The sequence below is a fragment of the Castor canadensis genome, chromosome 10 (genome assembly GCF_047511655.1).
Source record: "Castor canadensis chromosome 10, mCasCan1.hap1v2, whole genome shotgun sequence".
Lineage (NCBI taxonomy): Eukaryota > Metazoa > Chordata > Mammalia > Rodentia > Castoridae > Castor > Castor canadensis.
The window spans coordinates 134,468,636-134,482,719 of record NC_133395.1 but is presented as its reverse complement, the minus strand read 5'-3'; the positions used below and the strand labels follow the sequence as shown (position 1 = coordinate 134,482,719).

At 37.5% G+C, this 14,084-nt stretch overlaps 1 protein-coding gene across 10 annotated transcripts in view; it reads right to left on the bottom strand.

Moving 5' to 3' along the window:
* Cntn4 (contactin 4) overlaps positions 1–14,084 on the bottom strand; it is a 905,834-nt gene that overhangs the window by 451,981 nt on the left and 439,769 nt on the right. For all 10 annotated transcript variants that reach the window (XM_074044274.1, XM_074044268.1, XM_074044270.1 and 7 more), the window contains one exon: positions 11,324–11,465. In XM_074044274.1, coding sequence (XP_073900375.1) covers positions 11,324–11,378 — 55 coding nt within the window. In that variant the 5' untranslated portion in view covers positions 11,379–11,465. The remainder of the gene's footprint in view (positions 1–11,323; positions 11,466–14,084) is intronic.

Here is a 14,084-nt window from a genome sequence, read left to right as displayed (position 1 = left end):
AGACCTGATGTCACAGTAACAGTAGGGGCTTTTATATGCTCCTTTATGTTTTGTTTTTTTTAACATAAAATACATTTTAAACCTTTCATCATTTTGAAATGTTAATCATTTTGATGGAACTCCTACTTCTTGAAACTTCTCTGGGAAGCTCATCACAGAAACCTCCCCAGCTCTTCCCAAGTGCCAGGCCCCAGATGGACATCTCCAAGTAGCACCTGTGCTTTGTGCCTTGCTCCCAGGAGGACAATTTTTTTTTTTTTTAAGGTCCAGCTCCTAGCTTTTATTTTTTATTTTTATTTTTTTTTCATTTTTCTTTTATTATTCATATGTGCATACAAGGCTTGGTTTATTTCTCCCCCCTGCCCCCACCCTCTCCCTTACCACCCACTCCACCCCTCCCTATCCCCACCCCTCAGTACACAGCAGAAACTATTTTGCCCTTATCTCTAATTTTGTTGTAGAGAGAGTATAAGCAATAATAGGGAGGAACAAGAGTTTTTGCTAGTTGAGATAAGGATAGCTATACAGGGCATTGACTCACATTGATTTCCTGTGCGTGGGTGTTACCTTTTAGGTTAATTCTTTTTGATCTAACCTTTTCTCTAGTACCTGGTCCCCTTTTCCTATTGGCCTCAGTTGCTTTAAGGTATCTGCTTTAGTTTCTCTGCATTGAGGGCAACAAATGCTAGCTAGTTTTTTAGGTGTCTTACCTATCCTCACCCCTCCCTTGTGTGCTCTCGCTTTTATCATGTGCTCATAGTCCAATCCCCTTGTTGTGTTTGCCCTTGATCTAATGTCCACATATGAGGGAGAACATACGATTTTTGGTCTTTTGGGCCAGGCTAACCTCACTCAGAATGATGTTCTCCAATTCCATCCATTTACCAGCGAATGATAACATTTCGTTCTTCTTCATGGCTGCATAAAATTCCATTGTGTATAGATACCACATTTTCTTAATCCATTCGTCAGTGCTGGGGCATCTTGGCTGTTTCCACAGCTTGGCTATTGTGAATAGTGCCACAATAAACATGGATGTGCAGGTGCCTCTGGAGTAACAGTCTTTTGGGTATATCCCCAAGAGTGGTATTGCTGGATCAAATGGTAGATCGATGTCCAGCTTTTTAAGTATCCTCCAAATTTTTTTCCAGAGTGGTTGTACTAGTCTACATTCCCACCAACAGTGTAAGAGGGTTCCTTTTTCCCCGCATCCTCGCCAACACCTGTTGGTGGTGGTGTTGCTGATGATGGCTATTCTAACAGGGGTGAGGTGGAATCTTAGTGTGGTTTTAATTTGCATTTCCTTTATTGCTAGAGATGGTGAGCATTTTTTCATGTGTTTTCTGGCCATTTGAATTTCTTCTTTTGAGAAAGTTCTGTTTAGTTCATGTGCCCATTTCTTTATTGGTTCATTAGTTTTGGGAGAATTTAGTTTTTTAAGTTCCCTGTATATTCTGGTTATCAGTCCTTTGTCTGATGTATAGTTGGCAAATATTTTCTCCCACTCTGTGGGTGTTCTCTTCAGGTTAGAGACCATTTCTTTTGATGAACAGAAGCTTTTTAGTTTTATGAGGTCCCATTTATCTATGCTATCTCTTAGTTGCTGTGCTGCTGGGGTTTCATTGAGAAAGTTCTTACCTATACCTACTAACTCCAGAGTAGTTCCTACTCTTTCTTGTATCAACTTAAGAGTTTGGGTTCTGATATTAAGATCCTTGATCCATTTTGAGTTAATCTTGGTATAGGGTGATATACATGGATCTAGTTTCAGTTTTTTGCAGACTGCTAACCAGTTTTCCCAGCAGTTTTTGTTGAAGAGGCTGCTTTTTCTCCATCGTATATTTTTAGTGCCTTTGTCAAAGATAAGTTGCTTATAGTTGTGTGGCTTCATATCTGGATCCTCTATTCTGTTCCACTGGTCTTCATGTCTGTTTTTGTGCCAGTACCATGCTGTTTTTATTGTTATTGCTTTGTAATATAGTTTGAAGTCAGGTATTGTGATACCTCCTGCATTGTTCTTTTGACTGAGTATTGCCTTGGCTATTCGTGGCCTCTTGTGTTTCCATATAAATTTCACAGTAGATTTTTCAATCTCTTTAATGAATGTCATTGGAATTTTGATGGGAATTGCATTAAACATGTAGATTACTTTGGGGAGTATCGACATTTTTACTATGTTGATTCTACCAATCCATGAGCATGGGAGATCTCTCCACTTTCTATAGTCTTCCTCAATCTCTTTCTTCAGAAGTGTATAGTTTTCCTTGTAGAGGTCTTTCACATCTTTTGTTAGGTTTACACCTAGGTATTTGATTTTGTTTGAGGCTATTGTAAATGGAATTGTTTTCATACATTCTTTTTCAGTTTGCTCATTGTTAGTGTATAGAAATGCTAATGATTTTTCTATGTTGATTTTATATCCTGCTACCTTGCTATAGCTATTGATGATGTCTAGAAGCTTCTGAGTAGAGTTTTTTGGGTCTTTAAGGTATAGGATCATGTCATCTGCAAATAGGGATATTTTGACAGTTTCTTTACCTATTTGTATTCCTTTTATTCCTTCTTCTTGCCTAATTGCTCTGGCTAGGAATTCCAGTACTATGTTGAATAGGAGTGGAGATAGTGGGCATCCTTGTCTGGTTCCTGATTTTAGAGGGAATGGTTTTAATTTTTCTCCGTTAAGTATAATGCTGGCTGTAGGTTTGTCATATATAGCTTTTATAATGTTGAGGAACTTTCCTTCTAGTCCTAGTTTTCTTAGAGCTTTTATCATGAAATGATGTTGGATCTTATCAAAGGCTTTTTCTGCATCTATTGAGATGATCAAGTGTTTTTTGTCTTTGCTTCTGTTAATGTGGTTTATTACGTTTATTGATTTTCGTATGTTGAACCACTCCTGCATCCCTGGGATGAAGCCTACTTGGTCATGGTGAATAATCTTTTTGATGTGTTGCTGAATTCGGTTTGCCATTATTTTGTTGAGGATTTTTGCATCAATGTTCATTAAGCAGGAGGACAATTTTAAATGTTCTGTCACCTTCATGAAGATGTACAATGTTCATTGACTCAGTATGCTACTGCTGTTGCTGTTACTTAGGATGGTGTTCTTAACAACAGCTGATACGTAGTCCATGTACTAAGGTAGATACCATTCTGAGTGCTCTTCAAACATGCACGCACACACTCACACACACACATACAACCAGATTAAGTATTTACCAGTATCATATCCCCATTGTATAGAGGAGGGCACACTGCAAAATGATGGGGAAAGGGCAACAAATATGCTATAAACTCTGCTGTACAACCCTCAACTACTGAAGAAAGACCATAACCTAAGAATCTGATATGGTAGGCAGGGTATCATCATCACTGAGATAGGAAATACATTTACTTTAAAACCTAACACAATGGAAGTACACTACATATATACATATGAGGATAGCATAATGAAATCCTACAAATGCTATTTGGAAAAGGGGAGAGGAGGAAGAGAGAGAATGGGACTACAATGGAGGCATAAACATGCTCAAGGTACACTGTATGCATACATGGGATTATCAAGATGAAATGATAATTCAAAAGTAAAAATTTAAAAGTAAGAAAATCATCATAAAAAGCACTAAGCTATATATATTTAAATGAGCACTGGCAGGTCTTCAAATACTTGTGAAGTAATTCAATGAATAAATATTTACACTGGTATTTGCTAAGTGTCAGACACTGTACTAAGTACAAAGAACACCACCATGACCTCAGTCCTTACACACACTAAAGGAAGTAGAGTTCTTTTGCTCATTTTGTAGATGAAAAACAGTAACAAAAACAAAGCAATTCCTGACTTGGGGATAATGCACCTGGACCACACAGCAAAGATGTTGTAGACCTATCTAATTGTAGAGCCCATGTTGTTACCTGTCATTTCAGCTATGTCCCCTGCTGGTGTTTTTGGCATAAGATTAGATGCCATGGGCTAGTCCTGTATCCACCATCCTCAAGCTTTGTGTGCGCATCATTGAAGTCACATTTCATCAAGAATTATCAATAAACTGATACTAAGAACCTACAATGTTTAGATTCTCACTTTTCTCTTCTCTCTACTTTCCCTACTTTGTCCTACCCATCTAAGTCTTATCATTTTATCCTACATAAGGTATGTCTTAGTTTCTATCAGGAATCTATTATTTATGGTTAAGGCAACTAGCTTGACTGAGCGTGTCTAATGAAGCTATCAGTGATTTTGCTTTAGGAGAAGTTTTAAATTGAATGTGTCTAATAATTTTTCTTTGTATCCTTGCTACTCTATGTCCATGCCTATGAGGATTCAGAATCACTGCCAGGTTCTCTATTTACTTCAACATTTTTACTACTGATAAATATTTTCTCACTGTGAAAATAAATATTTAAATATATAAGTTAATATTGAAAAGAAGTTTTCCAACTTATACTTATTATTTTCTGGGAATACTTACACTATTGTTTTCCTGAATTTTATTACTAGAGTCATTGTTTTTTAATCTACAGTTCTTAATAGAGGTGAAAGATTAGTTAAAATCACTGGGAAATTTAGGAGTGAAATAGAACTGAGGGTCATGGTACAGAAGAAATTCAGCAGAACTGATATCACAGTAACACTAGGGGCTTTTATGTGCTCTTCTATGTTTTTTTAAACATACAATATATTTTATTTTTAGTGAATTTTATTACTAGTTATTAGCTCTCTCCTTGGCTAAATCTTCCTAATACTCGGGCTCATTTCATGGCCATAGTTACAAGAAAGCACAGAAGAAATAGGATACATGTTTTGGGTTCAGTCAGCATGATTGGAATGCATTTGCAAGCTGGTTTCTTAGAAAGAAAAACAATCAAATAAGAGGTCACTGCAGGAATTTGCTTTGCAGTAACTAAATGAAAACTGGCATTTACTCAACTCTCTTTTGATCCTAATTAAATATGTTACTTTTGCAAGAACACAGGCAGTGCTAAGTTTAATATCTGTCTAGAACTAGGAGTTGTTACTTGAATGTTGCCCATTTTTCTGTTTATAATGGGGAAAATATGAAAGTCTTGGACATTGAAATATTATACCTGGCTGTCCTGTGAGGTCAAGCCTTAAACTAACTCCTTTGTGCTCTCTCATCCCGGTGTGTTATATAGGCATTCTGAATAAAGGAGGACGTTTGAAAATGTTTGTTGGATCTGAGCTTTGCTGGAAGATTTTGATTAAGTGAAAAAATGTGTGCTATTGATTCTATCATCACATCAACAAATACTGGGAGCTCCTATTGAGTATTTATCTTCTCAGAACCTAGAATAAGGCAAAAACCATAGACAGTATATTTCAGCCTTAACGATAGAGGCTTCTGATCCTAAAACACCTCTGAAAGACTACAGCACTCTTTCCATTAGCTCTGATCACAGGTACTGCCTTTGGTTTGCTGTTCTTACCATCATACATTCAAGCTACATTCCTGTGATTGACTATTCTACCCAGGACTCCTCCTTGCTCCACTTTCTGTGAACACTCACCAATCTAAGAATATATCTGCCATGAATTATACAGGACCTTATCTCCACTGCTTTCCCTCAGATGCAGCTGTAACAACAGTAAAAATTTTTGTGAGCAAATCAACAAAATGCTTGCATTTAGAGAGGAGGCACTTTCTCAAAAAGAGATAATTGCTGAAGTTGGTAAACTGCACCACCAAGATGGAATAAATTTAGCCTCCCTGAAACCAAGATGAACTGAGAGTGCAGTAAGGAGACATTTTTGCACTCATTCACAGAGGGTTTTTAAATGTCTTCTTGCCTTGTTCTGCACATGAACATATGGACCAGCCCTTTCATTCTTTCTTTTAAATTCTGCCAATATGAACAGAATCAGTAACACATGGTAAAGCATATGACCTATGTGAAATTTCATATTCGTCAAATAAAATTCCAGACTTCACACTAACCTTATCAGCACACATATCTACCTCTCAAGCCATGTGGATAAATAGAATTGTTTTACATTTTCAGAGCTAAAAGGGACTTTAGAGACCATCTGTTTCACCCTCTCACGCACAGAGGCATAAACTGAATCTTAGGTAGGCAAAACAACTTACCCAACATCTGGTTAATAATAAAACTAGTAAATAATGCTGGGTGCTGGTGCCTCACATCTGTAATCCTAGCTACTCAGAAGGCAGAGATCAGGAGGATCACAGTTCAAAGCCAGCACAGGCAAATAGTTCGAGAGACCCTACCTTGAAAAAACCCTCCACTAAAAAGGGCTGGTAGAATGACTCAAGGTATAGGCCTTGAGTTCAAACCCTAGTTTGAACTGCAGAAGTAATAAAACAACCTAGAAAATAGTGAAAAGAGTAAAACTAACTGGTTGTAGGATCTAATTAAGATTTATGGCATAACTACATAGCGACACATATGTGTGTACTTATGTAAATACAGGGTTACCTACACAATTATGGATAAACAGACACAGTCGGCTCTTTGGTATTCTCTGTCAAAGCTACATTCTCTGTCAGGTTCCTCCCTAATTACTGACATGGCCAACACTAGGTGTCTCCCTGCTATTAACTGGTGTGTGCATATTCTTAGTTTAGATTCTCCCAAAAGTAGAACTCAAGAGAAGGACATTGGAGCACAGTCTATCTGGAAGTTAATCTAAGAAAGATAGAAGAAAGAACAAAAATGTAGAAGGGGCCGCACTAGGCATTTGGGACTCAGTCCTGCTAGAGATCTCTGAGAAACTACAAAAAATGTGCCTAACAATTGACTTCAAATGACAGGAGGCCAAGTCATCTCTCTACTGATTTTCATGCCCCATTGGCTGAGGACTGACCCCAAGGAGAGGGTCAATGTCTCATAGGTCCCTGTGCTTGCAAATTCACAGAAAGACTTGAAGCAGAGAAAAACAGAAGGGGAAAATTCTATCCCAGCTGTAACTGAAGTCGGAAATGGGTGAAGGGGAATTGCACCAAGAGTATCTAATCTACAGTTCCAGTTATACTTACCGATTTTAAAAGTTTAGATATTTAAACCTAATTTAAAAAGTTGCACCATGTGTTTGTCAGCTTTCCATGGCTATGTTAAAATACCTCAGAAAATCAGCTGAAAGGAGGAAAGATTTATTTTGACTTATGTTTTCAGAGGTTTCATTTCATGTTCACTTGGCCTGGTTGATTTTAGGCTTGTGACATATCATGGCAGATGTGCAGGGTGAAACAAAGTTGCTCCCTTCATGGCATCCAGAGGCAAAAAGAAATAGGAGGACAAAATACTCCCTTCAAGGGCATGTACCCAGTGACCCACTTCCTCCAACTGGGACCACATCTTCAAGTTTCCACTGCTTCCCTATAGTCCATTAAGCTATGAATCCATAAGTAGTCAGTACCTTTATTATCCAATCAATTCTCACAGGCCCCACCACTGAGGACTACTGCATTAGGGATCAACCCTTCTATACCTGAGCCTTGGTGAGTATTTCAGAACTAAAACATAACATGAATTAGCCCTATGGGTGGCTTGTTTTCTGAGTTAGCATAAAGGTGACTTCAGAATACACTATGTCTATAGTAGAGTCTCTTATGGCTGGTTGTTATGAAACATTCATTCATTTGATACATCTTTATTAAATGGCACAGTCCTTTTCCTGATGTGGGGAAAATAGAGAATTGAAGGGATAGAAATACTTATCTTAGCAAGCCTTACAGTCTTATGGAGAAAGATATTTTGTATAATAACAATCTAGCAAAATAGATCATTATTTGGATATTGGTAAGAACTCTGAAGAAAAATTAAGCAATAGGGGCGGGGGGATAAGCAACATTGGTGAAAGAGAATATTGCTATTTTAATTTATCTGTTGCAGTCAGGAAATGTCCTACCAATTAGGTGACATTGGAGGACAGAATTAAAAAAGGTTAGAGGGTGAATCGTGGGGGCAGGTAAAGCAAGAACATTCTTGACCAAAAGAAAAGTTAGTGCAATGGCTTTAAAGTCTGAGAGTACTTAGCATCATTTCTAACAGCACAGGAAAAACAAATGTCTGAAATAATGGTTACAAAGCACTTCACTAGGAACTGCACTAAGCCTGCATATCTGTTGGGCTTGCTTTGTACAGATCTTTTATGTTTAAAAAATGACTTGAATTTATTTTACTATTATGGCAATGTTAAGAAATGTGAGATTGTGCATAAAAAATATCAAAACAGTGGGGGATCAGGTACACAGGGCTAGAAACGGGCACTGGCTGATATCTTAATGGAGCATATTTTCTCCAGTTGTTCAAAGTCATGACCACTCCTTATTGTACAGCACAGTCTTACCTCTTTAAGAAGGTTTTGCTCATTGCTAGTTTTCCTGCCTTTTAAGGTCTTGGGTTATTGTGATTCCAGGTTTAAGTAACTCAGGAAATACATAAAGTAAATTTTTTAGTGAATGAATTTTTGGACTACTGGCACTAGTAGTGGTCTTGTTATAAATGATTGCTAGAGAGAGTCTAGCATTTGTTAAAAGAGAAGGATATCCTCATTGTACCACATCTTATAATCAATTCCCTTAAATAATAGCAGAACTTATAAGACACATCTCTTGGAGACTGAGCTTGCATATATATTTTGATCCTCTACCTTATTTGGGGAAAACAATCAGGAAAAGCATATTTGAGATTTACTAATTACAGCAAACATAATAGGCATAAATACTTTTGTTGCCAAACTCACCAAGAAATGTAAGACTAAGGAAGTATAGAAAAAATATGGATGATACACAAGAAGAAGAGAATGAGCAGTTAAAGAAATCTGTTCAAAATTGAGAGTGTCAAGTTCTATGGAAATTAATGAAATCAAGACAAATAGCAAGAAAACAAAAACATTAATTAAAGTTTGACTTTACCTACACTGAAGGAGGCATATGGTAAGAGGATATTAATGCCATGGAAAACAGTTCCCAAAAAGGCTCCCAAAACAATCAATGCACAGATTTTCTACAAATAGCTAAGTAAATAAAAAGGGTACAGGAACACATTCTTAGGTGAGAATTCCAATTTTAAAAAACACAATTGAGGAGATTAATGGCTTCCTTGATTTCCAACGTCTTAATATCTTGATATCTACTTACACACATTGGGTTAAATACACACATTACTGGAGCTAAATACTGAGAAACTGATTCACTGTGCAGTTTAAAGACTGTTTATATCAGAATCTTAATGAGAAATTAAAACTAGAAGTCTCAGTTGAGCTAGGTGTCAGAGGAAAGCAGCCAAGGCATGAAGTCTAGGATACGTTATTATTTTTTTTTTCATTTTTCTTTTATTATTCATATGTGCATACAAGGCTTGGTTCATTTCTCCCCCCTGCCCCCACCCCCTCCCTTACTACCCACTCTGCTCCCTCCCTCTCCCCTCCCCAATACCCAGCAGAAACTATTTTGCCCTTATCTCTAATTTTGTTGTAGAGAGAGTATAAGCAATAATAGGAAGGAACAAGGGTTTTTGCTGGTTGAGATAAGGATAGCTATACAGGGCATTGACTCACATTGATTTCCTGTGCGTGGGTGTTACCTTCTAGGTTAATTCTTTTTGATCTAACCTTTTCTCTAGTACCTGTTCCCCTTTTCCTATTGGCCTCAGTTGCTTTAAGGTATCTGCTTTAGATTCTCTGCGTTGAGGGCAACAAATGCTAGCTAATTTTTTAGGTGTCTTACCTATCCTCACCCCTCCCTTGTGTGCTCTCGCTTTTATCATGTGCTCATAGTCCAATCCCCTTGTTGTGTTTGCCCTTGATCTAATGTAGGATACGTTATTGGAGTGGGGACAGACTTAGGTTCTGAACAGATGAGGGAGATAAGTAACATTACTAAAAAGAGATGCCAAAATGTTCACGATCATAGAGGGTTCTGTACTCAATGAACCAAGCCACAGATATTGAAGGTAATGTACTAAAAATGTAAAAATGTCTAATAGTTTACATTGAGAAAAACAGGAAAAATGAAAATCAAAATTTCAAAAATCCATCTGCAACCATGAACTGGCCACATTGACAAGACAGCTGAAAGATGTCAGCTGAAGTATTTTAACAAAGACTGTGGTCGGCTTGAGTTTGAGTCTTAGCTTTCCCATTTACAGGCTTTGTGACCTTGAGTGAGTTTCTTAATTTTGATGATTCAATAACATTATCAATAGTGATTAGAATATAAATGACCAGTAAATGCATACCTTCTAGGGGTCATGAGGCAGTGAAATGAGATTAAGTAAACTAAGAGCTTATTATAGAGTCTGACATGGAGTAAGTGTCCCAAACATATTAGTAATACCATTACTAACTTTGATTTTATAATAATTGCAAGTAGTCTGCTATAAAAGCTGTCAGTAGCACGAGAGCTAACCTAATAGAACTCCAAGAGAGCATAGCTGTGTCTGCTTTACATAAGATTTTTCAAGATTCCAATACAGGGCTATTTCATTGTAAGTTGCTCAGTAATATCTTAATGAATGCTTGAATCAAAGTAACAGGGATCCAGAAGTTGTATTTGTTTCATGTTGTAAAAATATGAATATACTCAGGGGTCCTTTTTGGACTTGACACTATGAATAACAAAATAGGTCAACTAGACTCAGAAAAGACCTGGAAAGACATATAGTATTCCAACATGGAAACCAATTTCCAGTGCAAGCAAGTGTGATGTATCGACACTTGAACTATAATAGGTCAAATGGTAGGCTCCCAACCTCTAGAAAACTGAAAAAGCAATAAACAACATGTTTGAACTTTTCAAAGCCCTTCTCTAGTAGTTTACCATGAGTATATGGTAAAAACCTCTTTTTATTTTTACTTATTTATTTTCTTTTTTTGATTTCTGGCTCCTACTAAACTTTAAGTGCATTGAAATGAAAAAGAAAGAGAGTGATATCAGCAAAGACACTGAAAGAGCTACTCAGATAAACTTCCACCCACTGATATCAAAGTAGGCAACACTTCAGAATGTATAATTGGTTTTATTACCCAGTGTCGCTATACTAGTGGTCTGCGCTGGCATGAGCAAAAATAACAACTTTTAAACTGAATAATAGCTCAAATGACTCTAAAAGGACCAGACAGAGAGGTGAAACATCAATGTCTGTCTCCAGATACACCACCATGAATAGAGCCTCTGAGAGGCCAACAGGAAGGTGCATTCAACATTGTCAGCAAATGATACTCATAGTAACCTGAACTCTTATGATTTTATCATTACCACCAAAAGTGAAGGCCCACTTCTGAATTAGTGTGAAATACAGTGGCATTTTTAAATCAAAAAGTTTTGAAATGACACTCTACCTGCAAGGCACAACACGAATGATTGCAGAACCAGTAGTTCCCATGGCAACCTCATCTTCAGTTTCCGAGGTCAAAGGAGTTTCAAGTCCAATAACAAGTGAATAGAATTGCTGCTTCTTTTAAGTTTTGTACAACCTTTAATCTGTGGGAAAGAAGAGACATTACAATGAGATTTGGGAATACTTTGCCTTTTGGGCTCTGCAAATTTATCTTCACTTGAATATAAATAAAATTCACTTGTGGAAAAATATTATTGAAGAATTAAAGAAGAATGAAGTATGGTAAATATGTCTCCTTTTTTTTTTTTTTAATTGGAGACAGGGTCTCACCATATCAGCCAGGCTGGGCTCGAATTCCCTGTGTAGCCCAAGCTTATCTGGAACTCATATTGCTCCTACCTAAGCCTCACATGTGCTAGGATTATAGGACTGTACCACCAGAACTGGCTAGCGTCATAATCTTTCTTCCAGATAATACTTGAGCAGGGATCAGAGCTGGTATGTCCCTGTGGCAAAAATGAAGACAAAACAACTCCTGATCAGTCATGAACCAGCCTGAGGCAAGGGAACAGACTACGGTTTACACAAGGCCCTTCCCTCTTCCTTAGGATCTGGCTCTTGTTCTTATTTTCCAATCAATAATAAAAAGTAAATACAGAAGGACTGTCACAGAACAAGATTAAGAGGGTTAGCTTTGGTGGACCTTACAGTGGAATTCCTAGCTTTTGGAGTAGAATTATGTGTGTAGAAACTGTGACTACTCAATCAACTGAAGGTCGGTCCCCAGTGTAGTGATGCCTTTAAGATCCAGTGTCTAGTGGGAGGTGATTATAACATTGAAGGAGTTGACCTTGGAAGAGATTAAGATAGCTCTCATGGGACCCAGGAGCTTTTATGACAGTGAATTTTCAAAAGAGAAAGCTGAATTCTTGACACACTCTCTGGTTCCTGTCTGATGATGTGATCCTGCAATTCACTATGGGGCTCTGGCCAGAGTCCACACAATGCTCTTGACTTTCAGCCTCCAAAACTCCTAGCTAAACAAAAGTTTTTTCTGTTTAAGTAGGCTGCCTCAGGTATTTCATTACAGACAAGAAAAATAGGCTAATACAAAATGCAACTGTAATATACAATTCCAATGTCTACTGAGAGAAATTGTACCAACTGGGTTCATATAGAGTAACCCGGACCAATAAAACAGCAGTCCTTCCATTATTCAGGAGGTTTAAAGCAGAATTCTCTAATAAAGACAGGCTACTTGCTCTGTATACTAAAAGCTACACAGAACATAACAAAATAAGTAAGACAAGTAGGCTGACCCCAGTATCCTGGAGAACCCAGACAGATCCTGGCTGCCATTACCCTGCCAGGTGCTGTTCAGCTAAAGCAGAAGGACATGTGGGGCATAGACCCAGTGCTGCAGGAGCACCCCCAACTTTTCAAAGGGAAGTTAGATATTTCCAAGTGCATTTTGAAACTCTCCCAAGTTTTAAATTTTAGAAATCAGCTTAAAATATTTTTTTATATACCACGTGACCCAAACAAAACCAAATTGCATCCTCGTGGTGAAGGGTTGCAACACAACCTTAGTTGACAGAACTCTCCCTATGCTTCTTCTCTTCCACCTATTCTCTTATTCACCCTGCACTCAGCCATTCATGGTGCACATATGGGAATCCTGCTTCTTGCCAGATACAAGAGATCCACCCAAGTGAACAAGATACCATCTCTATCCTCTAGGATCTCATACTCCAGGTTGGGGGAGAAAGAAGAGATTTTCTGGCTGGAAGTCTTCATTAAAGAGATGAGCTCCCCTTTGGGTCTGCAAGGTGCCTATCAGTTCATCGAATGAGCAAAACAAACAAACAAGCACCCTAGGGAGTCAGGATACTGGTATTCTATTTGCAACTAGTAAGTAGTTATATGATTTTAGTTATGCTACGCCTGCCCTGCCTCCTTCTAAAGGTTGTTTTGAGGAAAGCTTCCTGCTTACATAAATGAAACCCCTTTGAAAAACTACAGAGTACCATATGTTGCCTGATATTGCTAACCAGTCTTAATACATTTTAGCTATTATTTTTAAAATAATTAATATTGATTTTTAAGTGATAAAAATTGTATATATTTTTATGGTGTGAAACAGGATTTTTTTTCATATATGTAACACATTGTGGGAGTGCCAATATATTCAAGCTGATAATACTTGGGGCTTCTCATGCCACTATTTCTTTTGAGAAAAACACTGAGCAAACACAGGCTTATACGAAAACATGGACTAATACAAATTAGTTTAGTTCAGGGCTATTCGTGTTAATTTATACCACATGGTCACTGAACGCCTTTGTTTCTACCAGGAAGCCCACAGAAAGTAAAGTGGCATCATTGGAGAACTCACCTTCCTTTTATTCTCTTGAATAGCTTGGTTTCAAATAAAGTAAGACTTAATATATTATGAAGACAAAAGGGACCCTTAGCTTCTGATCTGCTGATGTGGCTGGCTGAGAGTGGATGGCGTCTCTAATTGGATGTGTTCAGCTACTCTTCTGATATGCATGTGATTAGGCCATTTTAGATAAACAGGATGTGCTGATCAATGAAAACTATTAATGTCTTAAGCAAATGATCAGGGTATTAATAATTAATTTTGCAAGGGTAATGTCATCTCTGATTTTAGGATTGATCTACAATGTTAAACAGTTTCTCAAAGCAATTAAAATTAGCTTAGGAAATGTATCCAATTACATGATAAAGATTTAGTTCAT